Source organism: Camellia sinensis, chromosome 12 (genome assembly GCF_055761805.1).
Source record: "Camellia sinensis isolate YWXY chromosome 12, ASM5576180v1, whole genome shotgun sequence".
NCBI classification, from domain to species: Eukaryota; Viridiplantae; Streptophyta; class Magnoliopsida; order Ericales; family Theaceae; genus Camellia; species Camellia sinensis.
Genome location: NC_138972.1, coordinates 126,242,152 through 126,269,858, shown reverse-complemented (window position 1 = coordinate 126,269,858; position 27,707 = coordinate 126,242,152). Strand labels below are relative to the sequence as shown.

The following is a 27,707-nucleotide window of genomic DNA, read 5'->3' as shown; positions in this document are numbered from 1 at the left end:
ACACCTCGAATTTAAGTTTCTTAAGGAACTAGTTTGCCTAAAGTGAAATCCGGCTCTAACTCCCAAACCGGGAACCCGATTCGAGCCCCGTCTTCTCCCACAAGTCTCTCATGCCTAGGCGGTCGTGTGTGCTAAGTTTCGTGCTAAATCGACGCCGTTTGGTGATTTTGGGGCATTAACACCTCGAATTCAAGTTTCTTAAGGAACTAATTTGCCTAAAGTGAAATCCGACTCTAACTCCCAAACCAGGAACCCGATTCGAGCCCCGTCTTCTCCCATAAGTCTCTCATGCCTAGGCGGTCGTGTGTGCCAAGTTTTGTGTTAAAGCGACGCCGTTTGGTGATTTTGGGACATTAACTCCTCGAATAGGTAGGTAGTCTTATCCTAGTTAGTTATTTACCGATTTAATAGGAGAACATAAAAAATGAAATACTTATACAACAACACGTGAAATCAATTAATTGAAGAAAAAAATGATATAATTTCATACTTTCTGAGTCATAACTTAAAAAATAAATAAATCATAACCAAACACCGCAGGAGGCACAACCAAAGATCTTATAAGTCTTAACTAAAATAATATCATAATTAACGAAGATAATTCATCATAACTAAAGAAAAAAAAATGACATAACTAATGATGCATATGATAAATGGATGTGTATGGTAGAATTCTCCAAATTATTAGTATTCCATAATACTATGCGGCATTATTTATAAACTTGATAGATGAGTTATACAAAAACACACTAATTTGTCTCAAAAATTATTTAACAAAGATGGATCATTATTCTGTATATTATAATTTTGAACATCACATACATAATCTTATGTAACAAAGTAGAATAAGAAAGCCCAGTCCGAGTTTCTTTTCTATCTATATATATGGAGGCCCAATTACTTTCCATACTACAAATTACTTCCACAAACACACTAGCAAAGATCAACCAGGTAACGTAAATACTTAAATGCCTTGCACGCTACATGTTGGGAACATTGTAAGATATGCTCTCCTTGAAAGAAAATGCAAAAACTACATATAATGAAATGATAGCAGAACTGCATTAGCTATGGTTATGAAGTTCACAGACTAGATAGATGTACAGTCCAACCAAATTAAGCACAGAACCATTACCTGTCAATAGAGTGGTGACTGGAACTTAAAATCCACCAAAAAATAAAGGCTTCAAGTTCCTGGATCAAGTCCCGGCCTAAATTCTCAAAAGTTTATCAAATGATCAAAAAGACTACTTTTCGACACAGTTGTCTAGAAGAAAAACAGAACAAATGATAGGTACATCAATAACAATATCAGCAAAATTAAACTCATGATTTATTTTATTATAAGACTTAAACTTTCAATTTTTTTTTTGTAATTTTTCATATTATTTTTTATTGGACACTTCTTATATTATTGAGAATTGCATTACTTTAGTGATTAACTAGTGTATATAATATGAGAAATTTGTTGGATTATATTATGAATTTGAAGTATACCAATGAAGTTTTTTGAAACTCTTCAATCGTGGAACTAAACTGGATTTGAACAAATTTTGCAGTTTGGTTTTGGTTCGATTTTTAAAATTTCACGATTTATGATTCCAAAATTTCTCTAAGGATAGGTTTAGTACTTGGATCATCTCATAAACAAATTAAACTAGTATGTAAACACCCCTACTAAAACAATTGATTAATCAGGCTAAAAATGATTATACATCATTCACTTTTATAAGTCATGTATATTTTCATTTCCAACATTTTTAGCAAGTGGCCACAAATAAGAGACCCGTTAACAAATTTTTTTTTTTAAATATCTAAAAATAGGTTGTGAATTTTTAAAAGTTTATTATTTTTCAAAAAAATAAAATGATTGGAAATAATGAGTGTTTCCATAAATGTTATTATTATTTATTTAAATATACAAATTAGGTGTTATTATTTATTTTCAAAAAAATAAAATGATTGGAAAACAATGAAAACAGATTTTAGTTTTAAGTTGAGAATAATATCAATGTAATTAGAATTATAATGTATATATATATTTATATATAATTTACATATTTATATATATATATATATATATATCAATATATATATATAGATGATACAGATATATCGTATACATTCGCAGATGATCTACAGATCTGTATATATATACAGAGAGAGAGAGAGAGAGAGAGAGAGAGAGAGAGAGAGAGAGAGCATACGCAGAAAGAAGACTTGTCGTCCTCGCCGCCGGTACTTGTCGTCCTCGCCGCAGCACCACAGTTCGCCGTTCGTAGGGATTTGGTTGAAATGATCAATACAGCCGTTCGGCTTCGTAGGGATTTGGGGGAAAAAAATTTGTTTCAAACATTTAGGGATTTGGATTATGTTTTGATCGAGCGGCAAGATGAATAGGGAAGAGCGGGGGCAAAATATTTTTTCACTTTTTTCGACGGTAGGTTTTACACCGTCGCAAATAGCAAGTATTTTGTTCATAAAACGACGCCGTTTAAATTAGACTTTTTTGTGACGGACATTTGCTGTCGCAATATGTAAACTATTTGCGACAGCAAACGTATGCTATCTCAAAACATTTTTTTTGGCGACGGTAAAAACATCCGTCGCTAATACTGATGCATTTATTACCCTATCCACGCATTTTTTATTACCGACGGGGACAACGCCGTCGCTAAAGCCTTCATCTGCGACGGTTTAAGCTGCTGTCGCAAAAAACTATTTTTTGCGACGAGACAAGCGCCGTCGCTAATGCTTCCGTGTTTTTTACCCCATTTTCTTGTAGTGTGTTCATCTTTAAGAGTGTTCTTCTTTGGTGGAATCTGAAGATTCATGCATGGAGTATTCGAAGGAGTTTGATGCTGTGCGCAGTTGTTAATTCGACAATGGATGTTGTGGATTCAACATCAGTCTGATCAATTCTGAGACGAAGGTTGCAGTAAAAGATATACATATTGTTAAAGACAAATTGACAGTGTTTGAGTAATTTGTTTGGTAAATTTGTATTCTTTCTTCCTTTAATAGTGGATTAATTTGTAGCAATTTTGCCTGTGGTTTTTTAATCACAATTGGAGGTGCTCCAATTGTGATTTTTCCACGTAAAAATTGTTTGTATTGATTTATTATTTTTGAAGTAACAATCTAAATCACTTTCGTAAGTGCTAAATAATTTAAATTGTTAGTCTTAATCGTTTGGGAATTGGTACAATTAATCTTGATCTATTCACGAATAACTTAGATTTTTCATATCTTTAATGGAATTATTTCCATTGAATATGTGAAATCTAAAGACAACATAGCGGATCCACTAACTAAAGGTTTAGCAAGAGAGTTAGTTGAGAATTCATTGAGGGGAATGAGACTTAAGCCTATTAAATAAAAAGTTACCACAATGGCAACCCAACCTAGTTGACTGGTGTAATGACCCTACCACGTATAGTAATTAGTGTTTAATTAATTAAGGAGATTTGAATTTTAATTGCTCATTATTCTAATTTAATTTGGGGTTTATAAGAATTATTCAGTCTGATTCGTATATGATTCTATTGAGAATTTATTTTGGAATTAGAAATTGAAAGCCTAAATGGCTTAAGAGAGTATAATTGGTGAATTGAATTATTTTAATTTTGAGTATCGGACTATATGGGAGTTTAATTAAATATTCGATTCGGATTTGTAAAATTGAGATTTGATTAATTGGGTCCGAATTGGAGTTAATTAAGTTATGAGAATTGAGAATTAAGAGTATTATGAATTATATTTATTTATGAGATATTCAATTGAGTATGTAATTTATTGACGAAAATTTTGAATTTGATATGAAATTAAAGGCCTTAATAATGTGAGAAACCAAAATTGAGGATAGTGATAAGTTCAATTTGATATTTGGAGCATTTTGAGAGTTTGATTGAAAATCTAATTCAGATTGAAAAAAAATTAAATATAATTAATTGTGCTCTAATGGATGTCAATTAGACTAATTAAATTATGTGGGTTTGTGATTAGTATGATTAATTAAGTTATGTACTAATCAAAATTAATTAAGACAAAATACAGCTTAGTTGAGTTACTTGTGTGATCAAGAGACAAGCTAAATTTACCCATGTGGTGTGATTAATTGTGAAGTTGTGTGTAGTGGATTATAATTCTTGTGGGAGCGTGCTAACATATTATTATAGTGCCTAATGTTATGATGGAGCCTCAATATGTGAGGTGTGTGTGCATGTGTTGGAGTGAGAGTTGTGTGTGTATATGTGTTATATGTAAATGAGAGAATTGAGGTTGAACTCATTTTTCATTCTGTTGAGAAGCTCCAAAAAAAAAAAAAAAAAAAAAAAAGAGAGAGAGAGAGAAGGAAACCGAGAGAGAGAGAGAGAGAGAGAAAAGAAGAAAAGAGAGTTGCTGGAACAAAGGAAACAAAAGAGGAGAAGAAACATTGAAAGGAAAGCTCAAGTTTTTGAAGAAACCTAAGAGGAATTAGAAGGGATTCAATTAAATATTCTGAAACGAAAACTCAAGGTATGAAATTTATGTTTAATTTGTGTAGAATCATTACATTACACTTGAAATTAAAGATGAAATTGGAATCAATATCATGTAATTAAAAAAAATTAGCAAGAAGATGAAGAAAAATTAAGTGTAAGATTATGAAAATAAATTTGGAAATTAATTAGTTTGAGTGTGATTTTTGTTATTCTTCATAAATTTGAAACTCATCCTTACATGCATGTTGGAATTTTAAGGTTTTAGGCCTTAATTTATGTGTGAAAGACTTATAAGTTTAAATTTGGGATAAATACGAAGAAAATTAATAAAAACATAAAATTAGTTTATTTTAATGTCAAATTCATACATGCAAATGATTTTCTAAGGAGTTTACAACTTTGATTCCATGTTTGAAGGAAAATGGGAAAAGGGTTTGAAATCAATTTATGTGATTAAAAACAAAAGAAATTGACATGAAAATAAAGAATTGGAGATAAGCTCAAGTTATGAAAGTTAATTTAGAAATTAATTATTTTGGATTTGATTTTGAAAGTTGTAATTAAATTAAGCTCCATAAATTGCATGCAATTTTATTGTGCATTTGATTTTGAAAAAGAATTTTAGAACCATGAGTTCATTGGTTTTGATTTTGAAATTAAGTAAGGTTTTGATTTAAATATTGTGTTTTAAGATTTTGAGCAAATAATTTATAAATAAATATGTGTTTATGTTTTCTAAAGTATTTTCAAAGTTTTGATCAAGATTAGTATGGGTTTAAAGATTAAAAATGCATTTGGAAGCCATTTTTTAGAAATTCAGAACTCTGAAATTTTACAGACCACTCGAGCGCACATTGAAGGCTTCCAATACTTTTGCAGTTTTTACAGGTCGCTCGAGCGATCAAAAGTTCGCTCAAGCGAACAACCCTTTTTCAGCACATTTTGGAAAATGACATTTAGTTCATATTTTCAATTTCATCTCTTTCCAAGCATTCATAGGCAATAATTATGACATAACAAGATTAATAAACTAACAATTAACATAAATTAGTTGGTTAAGGAATAAATCACTGATTTAGTAATAATTGATTAAGAAGCCAAGTAAGAAATCGGTTTATTTGGAAAAAAAGAGATTTGGTAATGAAAGAGTATGTGGAATAAGAATCCGGTTCATTTGAATAAGAAAGAATACATGTAGTAGAATTTCGGATTACTCAGATAGAAAAATACAAGAGAAGTCTAGTTTGATTAAGGAAGTGATATTGTGTTTCAATGTGTATATGTTATCTGTTTGTGTAGGTCACGCGCTATCGTTTGCCTGATCTATCTGATTTGTCAAATCTGTCTGATCTGCTTCTGAAGCTATCTGTGAGTAATAACTCTGTAAAGCTATGTTTGACTTTAATTATTTTTTGATGATATAAAATGAACAGTTGTCTGAAATGTTATGTTTGTATGAATGAATGATTGTCCAAATTTCTGAAATATATTCGTGGCATCCTTAGCGTTATATGATATGCGTCCCATTATGGGTCATCGGAATGCCTTTATAGCTGTCCCTTTATGGGTTATCGGAAACGTTTCTGTGCACATGAGTCATCGGATTGCCTTTATGGTCGTCCCAATTATGAGTCATCGAATTTGCTAGCGCTAATGGATGTACCATTTATGGTTATTTATGAACTCTGATTTCTGAATACAAATATGGATATGAATCTGTTTTTGATTTGAAATCTAAATATACATAAGACTCTGTTTTTGATAAGAATCTGTTTCTGATATAAATTCTGATTTATGACTTCGTGATGGACATCATTCATTAAAACCCTTTACTTTGTTATTATTCACTGGGCTCCAACTCACTGTATTGTTTATGTATGTAGGTGATCAAGTGCGTGACCAAGCTTAGAAGTGTTTGCTTGGAATCTATTTTTGTTGGCCAACTTATGTGCCTCCCGTGGAGGTTTTGGATATGTCAAGTGGTTATGGCTATGTGATTAAAATTTAAGTTTTGTTTTCTTGTTTGGTTAAACCAATCTTTGTTTACTTTGTAAGTAGGGCTAAGTCCCATTTTCTCTCATCTGTACATGTATGATGATGTATGAATGATGTGATAATATGTATATATATAAAGTTTTAAATTTTTCTATCCCATATATGTCTGCATAGCTTAATAGACATTGTATATTTGTTATTTGCTTTTGTTAGCCCCTAATATTATGTTAATCTATTTCAGAGGCCTTCAGTAATCTCATGATTATTGGCTAGTTACGAAGCTAAACCTATAGGGGTGAGTTTGGGTCGTGACAACTGGAGATCCCAAGATCTAGGTTCAAAGGGACAACCGAGTTGTGTATGACTCGAAAGGATCACTGGGGAGTTAAACTCCTACCCATTTCTATGATGAAATAGTGATGTCAGCAGCGTTTTAGGTTAAGTAATACTTTTAATGATCTTATATCTAGGAATACGTAGTGGAGTATGGCAAGATACTCTTCATAAGAATCACCTATATAAGTGTGAACTGGGTCGGTTCTATGAAATTTGTGAAAGGCATCAATTCTCTAAAGCACTCAGGGCCAAAATGAACACAATAGTGAGAACTAAATTGTGTTTAGTAATATACTGTATGAGTTCTATTGTCTTGGTTTATACAAATGACTGAACAGTTCAAGACATCATGTTCATTGGTTAGCTAGTAAATCTGATAGTGTCTCACAAGGAAATGTTCAAAGCCAAAAGTTACCTATCCTTTGTAGAATATTCCCGATTTCTGTACTCTCTGTAATAAGATCATGTTGTCGCATTTTCTCTTTGTCAAACTCCATTCATGTGAGGGATTGTTGGAAATTATGATTTTTATAGGCTTATTTTGGGCCAACTTTGAGCCTAAATTTGAGTGTGGTCCACACGTCTTTTGGGGTGGGTCCAAAGAAATGATGTGTTCCTTGCTACATGGTAAGTCACACGGTGAAGACGGTTCGTCAAAATCATTTATGAGTGAATGAGAACTTGACATCGTTTTCGGGTTCGTGAAATAGGAAATTAAAGAGTCAAATGTGGGTTACCTTAAAATGGTTGTCCCACATTGAGATTTTAAGAAAGCTTGTGTGTGTATATAAACTCTAGGTGGACATACTTGGGTTGTGCCCTAAGGGGCACCCCAAGTTTGTAGAAGGGAGGAGTTATAGACAAAGTGAGCTTTGACTCAAACCACCATACGCACGTGTCGCCTCTGCCGTTCGTTCAGCCGAGCAAGGTCGGGTCTGATTGTGGGTTAGGTCCTAACATTAATTTTTTGGACAAAATTTATTTGAATTTTTTCAAATTCTTGCATAATTCAAACTTTTGCGCTAAATTTGGATTCAAATTTTCTGTACAAATAGTCTCTCTTCCAGCCCATTTTCCAGTAGATTTAAACAAAATTTTCAACTTGTTTAAACAGTTTGCACCGGACAAATTTATTTCTTCCCAAACAGATTCAAAATTGTTCCAAACAGTTTGCACATGTTCTGTCACGTTAAGACCTGTTTAGTTTGAAATAATATATGTTCAGTTCTTTTAAAGGGTCACCACTTTGCCAATAAAAGCAGACCCTCTTCTAGCAACTTTTTTAAAATCTGAAATTCTATGCGTGCCTTCCATTTTTCTCTCTTGCATAGATATTTTCTTCATATTAGTTTTAGACAAAAATTCTAAGAGCAAAGAACACATGTTCTAGTTCGCCGTACAGATTGTTTGGAGTACTACTACAACTGTGAAATATCATTGTAGTCTGGGAGATAGACGCTATTATTCAGTAAGCACCTGAGCGGGGCGAATATGACTTAAGGACAGAGTGTCACACACTCGACTTGATCATTTTTTTTTGTACTTATTCATTTCGATAAATAAATTCTGCAAATAATTTATTTTTATTTGTTTGATTTGTTTCAAATTATTTTCTTATACACAACAGATTGTTCCAACACATCCTCACCTCTCTTTCTCTCTTTTCAAACCTTTATTTCTCTCTCCTCCATAACCACCCCACCACCACCACAACCACTTCATCACCTACTTTCTCTCTCTACCATTTTTGTTATCATTTTCTAGACCTTTATCATCCACCTCTGACATTGACCCAAAAAACCCAGAAATGGAGATTACTCGATCTCTCTCCTCTAAGTTTCTGTCTTGTTCTTGGTAGGGGTGGGCGCGGATCGGTTGCGGCCACGAAACCTCCAATCCGTCATCCGTCCGCCAGATTGGCAGATTGGAGAAAATCAATCCGCATCCGTCCGCCAATCCGGCGGATGCGGATTTGGCGGATTGATACGAATCGGTTTGGCGGTTTGAAATTTTACAAATTTTCAACCAAAAAAAAAAAAAAAAACCCGCCACCCCACCTGAACCCGAAAAATGCCATAAACTAGGTTGGCGTGCAGCATGGGAAAACTGAAGTTAATTTCCAAGGCAGTCAATATCAGAAGTATTTAAGCTCTCTGCATATTTCAAACAAATCCTCTTCATTCATGACTATTTTTACTACTGTGAAGTCCAAACTCATATATTTTCAAATGTCTTAAGAGTCAAATTTCATATGAGGTATTTAAGTGAATGAGGAGGTCCTAGTTACAAAGACATGAAGTCAAAAATGATAATAATGATATGTATATATATCTGCTCACACATACAATCCACCAACACATCCGTGATTCAACCTGTATAGGACAATGAAACTATCAACCAACCAAAAAATAAAAATAAGAAACAAAAACCCTGAATGAACTTTGTTCCAATAGTAAACAGCAGAAATTTGAGAATCTTTTCATTTGAAGTTGTGTTGAAGTTAAATTTGGAGTTCCCACCACAAAGCAAAAGAGCCTGGGCTTATTGTTTTACATTAAGAAATGGACTTTCTATTTACATAGTCAAAAGAAAATAAAGAAAAAGAGAAATGAAGAGAGAGCCACATGATATGTACTGAAATAAAATGGTCATTTTCAGATTTGGCACATAATCTCAATCTCAACTCAACTAGAGAGGTGGTGAAGATGATGACCGTGATGACACTGCTGAAGCCTTGCAGATTGGGCACCAATTCTTCAACTACAGCCACTACGCTATACATACCATATGATACCCGTGCTTGCACTTCAACCTTCCCACCTCATCTCCGATGCCATACTCTTCCTGCAATAACATACAACATGTCTCATAAATCTCAATAATTAAATCCAGTGTTAACAAGACCCACAAATTAATAAAATAAAAAGAATCTCAGAGAGAGAGAGAGAGAGAGAGAGAGAAGAAAAAACTGAGTTTGCCTAAAGGATTCACGTAAATGGAACTTGATGATTCAAACTGAGTTTTGCTAGGACATTGCATTCGCTGTGTGATGACAAATAATGAATAGAGATAAGATTGTATTGCCTTATGAGAAGACTAGGCAAATAACACAATTTTCCTAACGGTTAATACGCTGAAATTGCAAAAGCTATTTGGGAAGATTGTGTTTGATTATGAGAACAGTAGCCAAATTACCCAACTTTTCTAACATTCGATGCAATCCACTTGGACAAAATTATTTGGAAAGAAACTAGAACTTGCTGTGTTTATAGACCTGACACAAACACGAGCTAAACACAAACCTAATTGCAAATTCTAGTGAAAATTGCAGATAAATTAGGGACAGAATCAATTGAGAATGAGAAAGCATAGTAGTCTATATTCATAGGAACAAACCTGACAAATACTTCATTTGATATCTTCATGCCCACTGCATCTCATGGCTCCTTCCTCACAGTACCCATCTTCTCTTCTAGAGCTAATAATTCCTGTTAAAAAATAAAACCATAAGCACAAAAATAAAACCATAAGCACAAAGACAACTTCAACAATTCCAAAAAGCATCAACTTAACAAACCTCATATGACATGTTATCAATGTCCAGTCTCATATCTCTATGTTGATCATAGAAACCAAAGGCCACCAAGGAATAAATTTGTCTCAAGGGCAAGTAATTGCTGCAGGACAAAGAAGCAGAGTTAATAAGCAAATGATCAATATTAGAAATTCACTCAGGCCTAGAACTATTTGGTAAAAACCATGTATTATTCTTTATAAAATTCCCCAAAACAAATTACAATAAGGAAACAAGAAAAACATTTCCAAACATATATTTTTTTCTTTCCATTATCTTCTCCTTTCTTTCCATTAGCTTCTCCTGGGCATCCAAAGTTCAATGTTTCTAGTGGGCAATACAAAAACATAATTCATTACAGTCATCCAAAGTTAAAGTTGACAATCATCCAAAGTTTAAAAAAAGAAAAAATAATACTGTGACGCCCCAAATTTTTTTTCGAACATCAAGGGAAATTAAATAAACAAAATGACTTAATAAACTAAAAAGTTGACATCTTAATAGGGTAATCCAACCCTCGTACATAACCAAACGTCCAAATAACAATAGATAAAAACTTAAAATTTTCCAAATACAACATCAATGAAATTATAAAGTCCTTAATAGCTATTATATAAAATAATATAATTTATTCGGCTCTACTCGGGGTTTCAGGTCAGCCAGGGCTCTACGTTAGCGTCGACTCCATTTCAGCTTCAGTTATTTTCTCGCCAAGACCTGGCATAAAACGCCAGGGCAACAAAAATATATGCCATGAGTTTTGCAACACAGTAAGAAAACATAACCAACCTACCATTCTTTTTAAGAGAAAAATAATGAGATTATAAACACGAGGTAACAATATAATTGTAAGCATAAATTACAACCATTAAAATAATTTTAATAAATTAGGTGACACTCGAAATCTCACCAAAGAGATTTAACTTACCAACCACTAAGCATGGCAACGGTTAATTTGAAACCCTCCCTTGGTCAAATATTCAAGTGTTACCAACCGTAACTACCAGGGATGCCCACGTCCGGAGTGATATACCCAAGTAGTGGCATCCGTGGTCTGCCCCAAGGAAACGGTCTGCCAGGGGTACGTAACCTCCCTGTGTGCCACCAGCACATCCACCCTTATTCCAAAACCAAATACCGAAAAGGGTTCAAATAAGTCCCGTGCCATCTTAGAGTTTCGCAACACAATTTACGTGAGAATTCTCAAAACCAGGGCTCACCCTGAACAACCGGTATTAACCGTCAATCCCTTGATTTCATACACTCTTTAAAATCAGGACTCACCCTGAATAACCGGTATTTACCGTCAACCCTTAATTTCGTATACTCTTTAAAACCCAGACTCACTCTGAACAACTGGTATTAACCGTCAATTGTTAACTTTGTATATGCCGTTAATCATTTCAGTTAATTTTAATAGTACTCACAAATAATTTTAAATTTTAATCACAATTGATGTTATATCAACTCATTAAAATTCCCAACATAAAATATTGCACATGTCACACAATAATAAATAAATGTACAGCATTTAAATAAACAATTTATTTAAACCATGGTATGAAATAATAGTTTAGATACAGAGAAAGTAAACCAAAGTCACACACGTGCATGGATCTTTAATTTACAAGATTAGACTACCACAATATTAAATAAACCACAATACACCCATACATGGATTACTAATTTACTATATTTGATGAATTGGACCAACACAATAACTGATTTTTATCCGAATAAGTAATTAAAGTCATGATCTTAAACCTGTCTGGAAATTTTCAGGTTATACCTTAGGTAATAAAAATTATAAATAAATTATTTATGCAGTTCTAAAATTCGTGGAAATGTACAGAATATTCAATAAATATGTTTGGGTCATTTTTCAGGAATAAATTCCCAAAAATAAGTTATAAATAATTCTGTAAAATTCTAAGAAATTTTATGACACAGATTTATCACATTTTCTTAAATTAATTCCATACTTAAATTTATAAATCAAACCCACAATCTCAAAATTTAGTATGAAATTAGACTTCTCAAATTTCATATTTTAGTTAGAAATTTCCAGATTTGGATTAATATGGAATTTTTAATAAGCTTTTAAACATATACTAAAATCTGTCTTACAGTAGCAGATTTAATTATAAATTTGTATAAATTCGTACCAAGCTCAATAATTGTTAAGAAAATTCCTGGGTGAACTAGACATCATTCTCAACAACTTTGTAGAAGAAATCATTTCAAAATTTTGAGCATAAAATTGTCTAAAAATTCGTACAAGTTTCTAGCAGATTGAAGAGTTATATAATCAAACCAAATAAAATCTTTAATCATCTCTTTAATGGCACAAATTACACATGCAAGTCTAAATCCAAGATTATATCATGATTTTAAGGCTACTAATAAAGAAATGACCTTCAAATATTTAACATACCAATCACAAATTCACATATAACTATAAACAGAATTTTATCTAAAGTTTTAGCTATGTTAACATATGAACACAAATCTAAATATTTAACAATTAAAAAGAATGAGACGGTTATGAGAGTTTTCTTACTATGTTAGGTTGTTAACGATTTATCGTCCGAATTTGATTTATGATTCTGATCATAAGATATGATTGTCCTGGCTCCATGATCGTCTTGCTAAAATTTCACATCAATCGGACGCGATCTCACCGTTGATCTGCCATTGGATTCTCTTAGAACTTTTAGTTGTTGATCATCATCTTAGACTCAAAATTTGCAAGATCTAACCCCAAAAATGGATTCTACACGTCGAAAAACCTAAGGGTGGTCATCCCCAAAGTCATAGGACCACTCGATTAACCTAAAGGTACTAGGGTGCACCGTAGCAACATGGACCGAGAAACATAGGATAAAATTTAAGCTCATCTTCTCCAAAGCCGTAGCATGCACGAACAGAAGAGACCCAGAAATTTGGTTTCAATGTCCCCAGTTCAAATACTTGTATCTTCTTCATCGTAACTCCGTTTTATCTTATTTTTCTGTCATTGGATTCACCTCACGGCCTAGTTTTTGGTTCACTACTCACACGCCTCGTTCCGTCTCTTTTTGCATGCCGTCGGACCTCCAAAATTTGACCAAAAATAAGATTATTTTCCTACCGTCTCGGACATTTCTTCGAACCATCTTTCGGACTCCATAACTTTCTTAATTCTTAACGGTTTTACTTCATTCTTTCGCCAATCTCTTCAACTTACTCCGTACTTCATCTTACATGATCCATTTTTCTCAATTCTTCCCGGAATGGATGGTTTTGGCATGCCGAAAGTAAGCCGAAAACCAACTTTTGAAATTCAAAATAAATTTCTCTAACTTTGCTTCTTTCTCCTCCATCTTCTTTCTTCTTCTCTTTCTTCACCTACAACACTTTGTGGATGGTGGTTCTAGATGATAATAGAAATAGGTGATGGTGGTGGTGCCGGTCCGACGGTGCGCCAATGGTGGTGAAATTTGCGGGTTGGCGATAGTGTGGGTTGAGGCCATGGCTATGGAGGTTGGGGAAGGAGGAAAAACATAGATAAAGGAGAAAGAGAGTTTTGAGAATGAGAGGTAGAGGGAGAGGGAGAACCGAGAGAAAGAGAGATATCAAATTAGAAGAGAAGCAAAGTGAGGAAGATGAAAAAAAAAAAAAAAAAAAAAAAAAAAAAAAAAAAAAAAATAGAACACTTGGTGGCATGGCATCAGCATGCTCACCACGTTGCAGGTGGAATGCAAGAAAACCTGGGGTAGCAACCCATGGTTTTTGATTGGGTTTTAGTACAGCAAATATATGGTTTCAGTGTAATTTGATTACCAAAAAAATATAGAGAAAAATATAATAAAAATATCATACGGTTCAGAAATTAATATTGAGTAATAATATAAAGTCAAAAATATTTTATTTTATTTTATTTTGAATAAATTTTCAGTATAAAAATATACAGACTATTAAATTCAAAATATTGTGAATAATTATTTAAGAAAATTAAAAATATACATATTATTTTTATTATATAAAAATACGGGTTTTCACAAATACAGTCATCCAAACAATAATACAGTCATCCAAAAAGAAGCAAAAAGTCATTAATTTCCTTGAGCCAAACCATGAACCATCTAAACCTGCATAACAAAAAAAATGAAATTATTTAATAAGGAAAACACTAAAAAGTCTTAAACTTAAAACAAATAAACATATGTTAACAACATTTAGCAAGGGGGAGGGGTATTTTACCATGATATTAAACTTCAATAAAATTAGGTTCCGGACTTGGGCTTGAACAAGAACTTGATTCTGAAACAACTACACATAAAGCATAACACAAGAAAAACATGTAAAGTGAAAATAATGAATTTTGATAATACAAAATAAATGAAATTTAAAACAAAATAAATCATTGAATGTATTACCCGAATCATATTGTTGTTCAAAATCTTCAATATCATTCATTGCTTGTCGAAGGGATATTGGAATGTTACTTCGGAGCCAATTTTGTGCACAAACAAGAACCTCCACCATCTTTGGAGCAAGTGAACTCCGAAATGGATCAAGTATACGACCTCCTGTACTAAAAGCTGACTCAGAAGCAACAGTGGAAACAGGCATTGCCAACACATCTCGTGCTATGAGTGATAATACTCTATACTTTGTTGCATTAACCTTCCACCACTCCAAGATGTCAAATTGAGCATTCTTCCCACCTTTCTCAATATCACCCAAGTACTTGTCCAATTCTGACATACTCCCACTACTAGAAAATTGCCCCTCAAAAAATGAGTTAAATTGAGAGTTAACAAGAGAATGTGGATCATTTTCATCTATCACCATATCTATTGTTTCATTTATATTGGAGGCATGCACATTTGTTGAATCGAGCGCGGCATAATGATCATACAATTTACTCAAACAATTTTTCACCTTCTCCAACATTTCTTTCACTTTCACAACATCTCCACCAAAAATTGTTGAAAAACAAAATTGCAAGTATGTCATTTTTCTTCGAGGGTCAAGAACAACCGCAATGTACAAAAGGAGATTGATTTTATCCCCATTTCCCCAATACTTGTCAAACTTCTCTTTCATTTTTTTTGCCATTGAAGACAAAATAGGATCATTGTTTTTGATTAATTGTCCAATCATATTTTCAATGACAAAAATTTCAGTGTAGAATGTATTTGAAGTAACAAATAATGAGCCAGAAAACCTCTTTGTTGCATTATAAAACATTCTAAGAAATTTCAAAAACACCCTACAATTATCCCAATCCTCGGCGGTAGGCATCTCACTCCTCTCACCCCCTTCATTATCCAAAAAGTAGTGTTTATAATTGTAGTCCTCCTCACCCATTCTTTGAAAAGCACTTTCAAATTTTTCTGCTGCCTCCAACATAAGATATGTAGAATTCCACCGTGTTGGCACATCTAGGCACAAGAGACTCTTACTCTCAATTTTCAAACTTTCCACATACTTCTTAAAAGAGTCAAGGCGGTTTGGAGAAGACCTCACATACCTCACTGCATGCCTCACATTCGCTATACAAGACTCGAGATCCTTCAATCCATCACTAACAATGAGATTCAGAATATGCGCACAACAACGCATATGCAAAAATTCATGGCCCAAGACAGTTCCCTTCCATAATTTTGTGGTTCGTTTCAAGAATCTAATGGTTAGATTATTGGAACTCGCATTATCAACAGTTAAGGTGAAAAGGCCATCAATGTCCCACTCTTTTAAGAGTGCCTCAATTTTTTTACCAAGTGTTTCTCCTTTGTGGTCTTCGACTTGACAAAAATTTATAATTCTCTTTTGTAACTTCCAATCATCATCAATGAAATGTGCAGTTAGACACATATAACACAAATTTTGTATGGAAGTCCATGTGTCTGTGGTAAAGCAAATTCTACGCCCCTTCACAATTTTCTTCAACTTCTCTCTTTCATTAGTGTATATGTCTACAATGTCCCTAGCAACAGTATATCGAGATGGGATCTTGAACTTAGGTTGCATGACATTACAAAACCTCTTAAAACCAACCCCATCCACAAATCTAAAGGGCAATTCATCAATTACTATCATCTCGGCAAGATGCCTCCTAGCAACTTCTACGGAAAATGGCGTAACCACAACATCAACAACACCCTCACCATCACTGCCAACTTCTCCAGGTTGAAATCCCAATGTTTGTTGCCCATGAGTGTCCCTATATGGATACTTTGTACAATTTTTCAAATGACTTAACAAATTACTTGTTCCGTGACTCTTAGAGCCTGCCATATATTCTTTCTTACAATACTTGCACATAGCCCTATCTTTCCCATCAATACCCTTAATCTTTTCAAAATGATCCCAAGCCTTTGATGTTGTTCTCCCACTACTACTAGTTTTGGCCAAGGGTGGTCTACGAGGGGGAGCATTAGATTGGGTAGAGGGGTCAATAGCAGATGATTCGGGCTCAACATTAGGACTCACAAAAAAAGTTTCTTCACTTGGAGGATCCATGACCAAAAGATTATCAAATAAACTGCCAACAACCAATAAAAAATCATTCAAAATATGCTTCTCAAATCCATGCTCTTTTTGAAAAACAACCATCAGACTCTTTGTCTATGTTTGAACATGTTAAATGGCATATGAAGATAAAAGAATGGACAGTGTTTAATGTTCACTGATTAATGAGATAAGTTTAAACTAAGTAAGATGAATCAGTAAGTTTAAAGTTTAAACTGACTAATGTTCACTAAGTAAGATTAGTTCATTGACTAATGTATTATGAATCAAAGTTTAATCTTTAAACAAATTTAGTTCACTGACTGAATTACAGAACAGAACTAATAATATATTATCATAATTTGATTCATAATAATAATAGATTAAAGTTTAATCTTTAAACAAACTAAGTAATATATGATCATAATTTGATTCATAATATAAAAACAAATTTAGTTCACTGACTAAATTACAAATTAAGGAACATATGTCATAGTACCATTAGTTTTCCAAAGTACATCAGTCTTATTCTCTAGGATAACTTCCTGAAGTTATGTTCTCACATCACTTGTTAAATGGACTCCAGGAATGGACTCCATACTCATGTCATGTGTATTGGGTTTGGAATATCTGTTTGACCCAAGTACTTGGCATATCCATATTCTACAAGCCAATTCATTATGTATGTATGATAATGGAAGAAGAAAAAACTCAAATTTAATAACGGCTAATGCTTTAGCTTATATTCTAAGTTATAAGTTATAATATAAGTTATACTTGGCATATCCATATTCTATAATGTTTTCTTGGCATATCCATATTTATAAGTTATAAGCCAACCATATTCTCCATCTAATGTTTTCTGGTCTCACATCACATGTGAAGATGAATGGCAAGTGAAGATGAATGACAGATTTGCTGCACATCATATTTATAAGTTATAAGCCAAACATATTTTATATGATATGTTTATAAATATGATTTGCAGCAATCATATTTGAGTTTATAAATATGTTTATAAATATGATGTGATATGTTTATAAGTTCTCCATCAAAATTTGAGTTTACATAAGCCATATCATATTTGTAAACAAACACATCATATTTATAGGTTATAAACCATATCCTCACATCATATTTATAAGTTATAAGCCAAACATTAGATGTGAGACCAAAAAACTCAAACTCAAATTATATTATAAGTTATACTTGGCATATCCATATTCTATAATTATTTTATAAGTCATACTTGGCATATCCATATTCTATAGATTTCAAGCTAAGCCATCATACATACATTAACAATGTTGCTTTTGCTTAGATATTCTCTTTAGATTATTTTCCTGGGTACATATGCTTCCAGCTATTGGACTCATTTCTTTCTTTCAAAAAACAAGTAATGTTTTATTGATGGAAAAAACATTACAACAGGAAATAGGAAAGAAAAGGAAGCATGTTATGTTTTAGCAAGTGCATTTTGGTAAACACATTCCAGTAAGTATAATTGTTTGACATTCAAAGGAAATTAAATACTCCAAAATAATTCCAGATTGTGAACAACAGATTACAACAGATTCTGAATCAAAAAAAATAAACCAAACCTCTGTGGTTTTCTCTCTATATTCCTTTCTCTGTGTGTAGAACCCTTAACAGTTAACACTGTGTGACTGTGTCAATCAATCTAACCACGTCTCTAGTTTTAGAACTGGAACAAAACAAAATAATAATAATAGATTAGACTCTAACAGATTACATTTAGAAGTTTAGAACAAAAAAAAAAAAAAAAAAACCAGTTAAGAAGAAGAAGAAGAAGGTGAGAGAGAGAGAGAGAGGTACCTCAGTTACAGTCGGTGAGTGTAGACTAGTAGACTGTAGATCGATCTAACCATTTATTTTGTTTTAGAACTGGAACAAAAAAAAAAAAAAAAACAGATTAGACTCTCAGATCATCAGAAGAAGAGAAGAAGAGGAAAGCAAAAGAAGATGAGAAGAAGAGGAAAGCAGAGAGAGAGAGAGAGAGAGAGAGAGAGAGATACCTCAGTGACTGTGTAGATCGATCGCCGACGCCGTGTATGCCGTGTAGATCGATCGCCGACGCCGTGTACGCCGTGTAGATCGCTGACGCTGTGTATGTATAGATCGTCCGACGATGTGTAGGGTAGAGAGAGAGAGAGAGAGAGAGAGAATGAGAATGTTGAAATTAGGGCAAAATGAGAGAGAGCTATGCATATCAGTCTGTCTATCAGAAACGAAAAAGGGGGGGAAATGAGGTATATACGATATATCAGCCAAAAAAAAAAAAAAAAGCCATTGTGGTCGGGTCGGGTCTGCCGACTAAAATGGCGGATCACCCGCCACCCGACCCGAACCCGGGAAAAATAATAATTTAGGCCCGCACCCGTCCGCCACGTGGCACGCATCCATCCGTTGTTAGTCGGGTCGGGTCGGGTCGGGCGGGTGTGGCGGGTCGGTGGATCCGCTGCACAGCCCTAGTTCTTGGAGTGTGCCTACTGTGGAAGTCTCCAAAGCTCTCTCTTCTGCTTAGATGTTATCCAAGACCTTCAGCGCTGGACTTCAAGGCTGTGGCGGAAGTGGTGGTGAAGTTATCCTGAAGGACATTGCCAAAGAAGTGAATGAGGCAACCACTGTCTCCGGCAATCCTTTCTCGTTTGTTTCTTCTGAGACTTCTCAGTTCATAATGGAACGTATAATGTCACAGTCTGTGAGTATATTAACAGAATCATCAAAGTTATGTATATGTATATATATATATATATATATAGACAAATTGTAAGTGTTTTGTTTGTTGGATCTGTGCCAAACTGTCTCCCTTTCTAAAATGGTTCCTATATTATGGACAATCAGATGTTACTTTGGTGATTTCATTTCATATTTCATTGTATTTGCTTGTGGGTACTTCAAATCTTCTCAAAATTTTGAAGTTTAAAAATAGGCAGTTGCACTATCCTATTTTTTTGATTATGTGTTTTTGGGGTTGAAGTTTATGGGAAAGCCAAGTATTTCATAAACACACTAGTAATCTTGGAAATTTCTCTCTCTTCAAAACCCAGTTGTTGCTCTGTTTTCTCAATAATTTATTCACTTTTAAGTAATCCACAAGCCTTAATGATGTCTATTTGTATTTACAGTGCATGTATATAATAACATGAAATGATCAGTGGTGTACAATCGGATGTAGAATTGAGTGAGTCAATTTGGGTTTGAGCAAAGTTGGGTTGGAAAATTGAAGGAAGAGGAAAGAGGGTGAGTTTGGGTAAGAGAGGGTGTGTTTGCATATTTTTTTTGAAATTTGGAACCTAAATGTAATTTTTTGAACTTTTTCCATTTCAAATGTGACGGTAAGGGCAAAATTGATATGATTTCAAAAATTTTAAAGGTAAAATTGAAATTATTCAAATTCTAAAGTGTAATTAAAAATTGAGACAAAGTATAAGAATAAAAATAAAATTTGTTCTTATTAATATAAGGTAGTGGCTGCTTTTTGAAAAAGAAAGAATAAGTTTGTGTCTGATTTCACTGAGTGAAATCCTCCACCAAAAAAAAAAAAAAAAAAAGAAGGGGGTGGTTTAAGAGGAGAATTTACTTTGAGAAAGATTGGGATCGTTTTTTTGATGGATGCTCTATACTTGTCTTTCTCTTTTTTTTTTTTTTTTTTTTGGGGGGGGGGATGGATTTTCATAGTAAAATAAATCTTAATTTTTAATTTTATCAATTTAAACTTTAATTTTTTTTTGCGAGGTTTGATTGTCATAATAAAATGATTTTTAATTTTTAATTTTGTTAATTTAAACTTTAATTTGTTTATTTTTTTTTAACTTGAACCATTATATATTTTTGTTAGAAAAAATTGATAGAAAAAAATGATATTTTTATCATTAAACTAAATTACATTGAGTTTAATAATTAAAATACTTTTGTTTATAAGAATGATGGATTAAATTTTTAATTGTTTTTCTTGGCAGGTAGTTTTCTTAGAAAAAAAAATCTCATAAATTTTGGATAACATTGGGGGAAACGTCTTGGGAGCACCTAGAGATGAACAAGATCTGGGAAGGTATCAAATATATTCTATACAACCATTTGAGATCAACTCAACCATTTGATTTTGGGCTGTGGGACTTCTTGGTCAAGCATCTCTCTCTCTATAGTGCCAAATTAACAAAAGATAGGGGAAGGTATCAAATATGGGAGGAGGCAACCAGAAATTTAAGTGAGAAGGTTTGAGTTAATAAAGTGATTGTGGTTTTTTTTCTTGTAATTTGACTTACAAATTTGTTGATATTTTATCATGTAAAAAAAGAGAGAGTATAGATTAGATGTACTTGCGAGAATATGAGATCAAATAAATGTCAATAAAGAATTGAGTTGCAGAGAGAGTGACTTATAGCTAGATTAAGATGTATTTTTTGAGAAAAAATATAATGTAATTTTATTTATCTGTCTATCTATCTACGTATCTTCAATAATGTTATATTCTTTAATTTATCATTTTTAAATGATTTCTAATGATGTGATATTAATGTTAGGGGTGATGCTATGGTACATTTAGATGTACCATACATTTAGTTATGAACTTATATGATTTTATATCATAACCAATGCCATATTAGTTATAACTATTACCATATTAATTCATAACTTAGTTATATTTAATTATTTACTTATACCATATTACTTCATAACCAGGTCATAACTAAATTATTTAAATAATTTAACTCTCAAATAGGCAACCAGTGTAACCGGTTACCAAACACAGCAAAGTATCAGAGTAGTCCAACAGTCGCAAGTCAGTTGGCCTCCCTCTCTTGCTCTGGCTCTGGCTCGTGCTCTTGCTCTTCTCTTCTCCTCCCTCCTCTCTTCCACCGTAGCCGAAGCTTCAGCCATTGCCGAAGACCACCAGCCCCGTCAGCGTCGAGGCCACCATTCTCTCAGTGTAGACATCTTTCTTCATAACCTCTCACTCTCTCGATGTCAAGAACTAGTTGCTTCCATTCTAATCGAATATTTCCAAGAGATATTTTCTGTAGCTCAGGTTTGTTTCTAACTCTAAACTTCATTTACATTAGGGCTTTTGATTTGAAAACCCTAACCCTTATTGAATATCTGATATTAAGTTTGGTTCTCAATGAAAATTAACATCTGTATCCAATAGCTGTGCCACTTTGATTTCAAAACTCTAACTGTGAAGAATGAATATCTGATATTAATTTTTATTTTATCAGCTTTTTCCTTTGAAAAAGTTCAAAATTTGTAATCCAACTATTGGCTCTTTCTCTATCTCTCTTTGATTCTATCTAGAATCAGCAATGTCATTGATGGCATTCCCAAATCAGCCTCTGTTTCTTTGATCACATTCCCAAATCATCCTCTCTTTGATTCCATGCCCATTTCAAGAATTTTTCTTGTCAGCATATCCAAAGCTATACTGCTATCACCTGTACACATTCCATGTCTGGTGTCTCATTTCAAGAACAACCCAACACACAAACAGCACCCGTACATGTTTTTTTTTCTGGGAGAATTTTTTCTCCCTTTATTTTCCTTGGGGAAATGGAGTTTTACAATCAATTGCTTCAATCTTGGTTTGATTTATTAATAGGACATGTCTATATTGATTATATGCCCCAGATAGAACAACACAGCATGAAGTCCAAAGATTATTAAAAATTCTAAAAGAAAATGAAACAACAATAGAGAAACTGATTTAGATTAAGTTTATACAAAAAGTGATTTAGCATGAAGTCCAAAGATTATTTGCTTTTAATTCTTTTAGTCTCAAAATTATCAAACTACTTATATATATATATATATATATTTTTTTTTTTTTTAAATTTTAGGGGATGTCAACTAAAACTGAAACTCTGAAAAGGACTGGCACATACTGTGTTTGTTGAAATTCTTACTTAAGCCTTCTCCTATATTTGAGCTAGATATATACATATGTGCATCCTTATTGATTGTTATATTGGGCTACCTTCTATGAAAGTTTAAAACATCTACAACCAACAGTGAGAGTGAAACAGAATTTAACTCGCATTTAAGTTGAATAAGATCTTGTTAATCTACTAGTTATGGGGATTAATAGTCATTGTCTACAGGTCTTATGCACATGCTCTTGAAGTGTTATGATTTAAAATCGTGGTAAAAATGTTATGGAAACCTTTTTTATTTATTTATTAATGATACAGGCCAAGCAAGTTCATCCTGATAAAAATCCTAATGACCCTCAAGCTGCGGAAAGATTTCAGGCAAGTCCATTATTTCTTATTCATCTTTCTCTCATTTTCATTCTCCTACAAATTTCTTGAAAAAGTGTTTGGTCTTGAATTAGAAACTAAACAAATAATGAGAATTTTTACTTATTTTTTAATTTTCTTTCTCATGAATGAGTGGAAAAATAGAGATGAGGTGTCTTCATTGACGTTTTGGTCTATCATGTTTCCATTTTACAACACTGTCCTTTATGATTAAGTGATTCTCAATGTCAATAGGTACTGGGCAAAGCTTATCAGGTCTTAAGTGATCCAGGTCAAAGGGATATATATGATCGAAATGGAAAGTATTGCATATCTAGGTACGTCTATTGGTTTTGGTTACATGAAAACAGACATTTACACACACATAAATACATATACAAGGCTGCGGTGACTTAAAATTGGTTCTGTCATCGGTGGAATCATTTCTTTGTAAATTCCTATGTCTCCCCACCTAGATCGCTCTTTTGTGAACAAAGTATCAAAAATAAGAAGAAGAAGCTCCAATATCACTTACTTTTATTGTCTTATTTATTTGTTAATTAATTGACCACTCCTAAATGTAGACCTGCAGACACAAACAATTTGAGGCTTTCCTTGGAAGCATTAATGGGTTAAATATTTCAATCTTCTCTCAAGCACTACAAATGCTAGAGGAAGAAAGGGAGGAAAATGAGACAATAATTTCTTAATATGTAACTCTGCACATGCTAAACCACAAAGGTTTCATTCAAAAGGAACTTTCTTTGTAACCTTTTTAAAATAGAGTTGATACTCAGTTGAAAATTTCTTGTTACCCGTAAGGGATCAAACCAACCTCAGTTGTCGGAGTGTTCTTCCATAAAATCATCTTTCAGATGACCTCTCATTTGTTCATGGTTATATTTTCTGGACACATATCTAATGTCTTAATTTTTGTTTTTGTTTTTTATTTTTTGTTTTCCAGAGACACCATGCTTGACCCCACTGCTGTTTTTGCTCTTTTTTTTGGAAGTTAACTGTTTGAGGACTATATTGGACATCTAGTTGTGGCATCAATGGCTTCCTCCGAGTTAGCTAGTGAATGCGACAATCCTGAATCATTACATGAAAAGTTAAAGGCAAGTATGTTCCATATTCATCATGTATAGAAATTGTTCCCCCCCCCCTCTTTCATGGGTTAAATTGTGTTCTCTGGAAGTAGGCAGTCCATTTAGGGTTCTCCTTCGTCAGTGGTACGTCAAACTCAGAATGCATTACATTAATACTTTGGTCCAAAACTTGGGAAGTTGCACTACCACTACGCTTTACCATATTGTCAATGGAATGTTTTTGGTGAACTAAATATAAGGACTATATTAGGATGATACCTTTGAATGATAGATGTAGAGTTTTGCATAATTGATTTCCTATATTGTACATTTGCAGAAGGTCCTAGAAATTGTTCTTATCATTCTCGATGCTTTCCTTTATTCTAATTCCTTTCTTCCATGCACACCAATATTTCATTTTATCTTCCACCATTAATCTATGATCGAACTATGTGATGAAGGCTGTTCAAAAAGAACGAGAAGAAAAGCTTGCTAGAAAACTGAGAGATTTGCTTCAGCAATATGTTCGAGGTGACAAAGTAGGATTTATACATTGTGCTGAATCTGAAGCAGAGCGGCTTTCACATGCAGGTTTAACTAAGCATCCAACTTATAGTTCATGTTTTCTTTTCTTTTGTACATAGACTATACTAGTACTTTTGATCTAAGAAGGACACAAACACAAACACAAACACAAACACTCGACATGACATGGACATGACAATTTTAAAAATTGTGAGGTACTTCTAAATGTGTGGTTGATTTTCTATTAACTATTAAACAACTACTGAAATAAAATCTATGAAAATGCATTCCTACTTTTAAATATATTCGTAAGTGATTTATTAGGCGAGAGAAACCCTTAGACCAGTATTGAGGGACTAAAAAGACAACTCACTGTTAGGAGAGATATTATTACAAAAAATGTAAAGTTTTATGTTTTCACCTTTTAGATAGAACGTATATATCTGGGAAATCCCAAATTTAGAGGGGGAAAAAATGGAGAGACTAACAATGTGGAACAGAGGGAGTATTATAGAACTGGCCAACCTTTTTTTTCCTTTGAATCCATGGATCTACTTGCGAAAATAATTCGAAAATAATGGTTTGGCTTGTTTGAGGCTTCTATTTACCATCTACGGCATGGATATCTTGGATTTGGATTCTATGCCATTGTTTCTTTGCAATAATCTTGCTGTGGTTTTTACAATAGCATGACACATGATTAATGGACATAATCCAATGGTCAAAGTTGAAAGTTAAAGCAAAATAATATAAACTACATATTCTTAAACTATGTCGTTTAGTCTCAACTTTAAACTTAAAGACTGTTATATTATCACAGAAACACTATTGCAGAGATCTATGGTAGAGGATCCTTCACTATAACTTGCCATTCTCTAGTGTTCAAATTGACCATGTTGAAGTCGATTCTCCAGTGTTCAAATTGACCATGTTGAAGTCGATCCTTCACTATAACTTGCCATTCTCTAGTGTTCAAACTCACTACTTTTGGCATGTAGTTTGACTATTTGCATACAGCTCGCTTGTTACTTGATCTTGTGATATACAAGCATAATTCAACTGCTATTGTTGCTGATATCACGCAATATAAAGCTGGTGATGCTCTATTCTTTTTTATTTTTCATAAGTTCGTACAATCAATGACTTTATCGCATTTCTTAAACTCGTGAACTTTGAGTTTATAACTCAACCTTTGTTATAAAATTATATTCTCAAGTGTGCTATCTTGTGTAGAACTCAGAGTTAAGGGTGAATTGAAACAGAAGTAGAGGCTATACGACTTTTGTGATCCTGAAAGAAGGAAAGATAGTGGATAAGGTTGTGGGAGCGAACAAAGATGAGTTGCTACCATTGAAATAGGAGCTCATTCGAATGAAACAGATTCCTTTTTTCATCCTTTCAACTCCCATCACCCTCTCTATGAATAGCACGTTAACTTTACTGAATAGCATATATACTGGCTAACATGGGCTGGAAATTAGATTTTGTTAGTAAGACCTATGATGGTATGTCTGTTTTGAAATACTTAAACTAGCATGAGTTTTTCAGATCTTATTGATGTTTGGAATGGACAGAGGCATTATCAATACATCATTACCAACTTCATACTGACTTTGTTGGTCATTTTATTAAGATAGTGGCAACCACTATTTATGGGATAAAAGAGCTGTGCTTGTATTGACCATTTTCTTCATTAAGACATGTTTATTGCTTTACAGGTTAGTGGAATGCCAACGTTTGGTATTCCTGTTCAAGATGGTGGCATTGGTTTTGACTATCGCCTGCATATGGCCATAGCAGATAAATGGCTGATTTTAACCATAATTTCAATTGGATAGATTTTGACCATAAATTTATAATTTTATTTTAATTTGATCCAATTGATTATAATTTTTAATTTGTTTTGATAGAAAATGAATACATGTGTCATGTTTTTATAATAAAAATATAAATTTATTCAACTTAGGTGGGAGAGGGTTGTTTGCGTGGGTGAATAAAGTTGGTCATTGCACCAAAATACTGTCCAAGCCTCCACCACCACCCCACTGAGAAAAACTGCAAGGCATCACGTGATGGCATTGGTCACAATCTTGGCCTAAAAAAGGGCTTCTGTCTGCCCATCCAAAGCCCAAAAAAAGATGAAAGAAATAAAGAAAAGAAAGAGGGCCTGTCACATTTCTTTATCCTTTTCATTGCTATAAAATAAGGCCACTTTCTAAACATTTAGTAATTCTTCACTTCACTTTACATATCATCAATGTAGGATAGAAGGCAAAAATTATTCAGTAGCCACTTTGTGGCATTACCATAATGGTTGCGGTGGCTAAAATGACAATTTGGCCATTTTCAAGAGTATTTTATGGGAAAAAACGATCGAATAATGGCATTCAATTTTCTATATGCACTTGTTGCGCATTTGCTTCGAAAATGAGCAAAAACACTAAACAAAATGGCTTCATAGCCATTGCTAGTGCAACTGTGGTCTAAAATTTATATTAAAACCTCACACATATATACATCTTAAAGAATTGATCCATCAATGATATTAAAACCACACATATATACATCTTGAAGTGTCTTTTGATGAACCTGGACGGAAGATCAACAATATTGAAAAGCGAGTTACTACTGCAAGGTAGTGTAGGATTTCTTACAACCTCGTTTGGTGAATGATAATTCCTTACAAAATCAGTCATGCATTATTTTCCATCTCTTCCCTTAACAAAATTATTTCTTCAAGAAAAAAAAGAAGTGCGCATACAAAATATAAACTTCCATACAGCAAAACAAATATCCATCAACCATCATTTAAGAGTATTTATACAAAATACTAACAGATTTAAGTCCTCAATTTTTTTTAAAAAAAAAATCTTAGTTTAGCTCCCAATATCACCCGCTCGATCATGTCAACTATTACCCACAGCAACACCTGCAAAAACAAATTATATTG

At 33.3% G+C, this 27,707-nt stretch overlaps 1 protein-coding gene and 1 long non-coding RNA gene across 2 annotated transcripts; both read right to left on the bottom strand.

Annotated features, from left to right (window-relative positions):
- Positions 1–10,847: 10,847 nt before the first annotated feature.
- Positions 10,848–14,271, bottom strand: LOC145804765 (uncharacterized). Its single transcript, XR_014347144.1, has 2 exons — positions 12,950–14,271; positions 10,848–11,106 (listed from the first exon to the last, which is right to left on the bottom strand). It is a non-coding gene; the product is annotated as an uncharacterized LOC145804765 (long non-coding RNA).
- Positions 14,272–14,638: 367 nt separating this feature from the next.
- On the bottom strand, positions 14,639–16,992 carry LOC114286617 (zinc finger BED domain-containing protein RICESLEEPER 1-like). The gene is made up of 2 exons (XM_082897238.1): positions 14,808–16,992; positions 14,639–14,700 (listed from the first exon to the last, which is right to left on the bottom strand). Exons 1-2 carry the CDS (start codon positions 16,990–16,992, stop codon positions 14,639–14,641), a joined length of 2,247 nt encoding a protein of 748 aa, XP_082753364.1.
- Between the last annotated feature and the right edge of the window lie 10,715 nt (positions 16,993–27,707).

Bases quoted from the DNA above. Each gene is read 5' to 3' on its own strand.
- LOC114286617 (XM_082897238.1), bottom strand. From the start codon at position 16,992: ATGGTTGTTTTTCAAAAAGAGCATGGATTTGAGAAGCATATTTTGAAT. The intron at 14,701-14,807 runs GTAATACATTCA...CTTTATGTGTAG, and splicing joins TGAACAACAATATGATTCGG to TTGTTTCAGAATCAAGTTCT.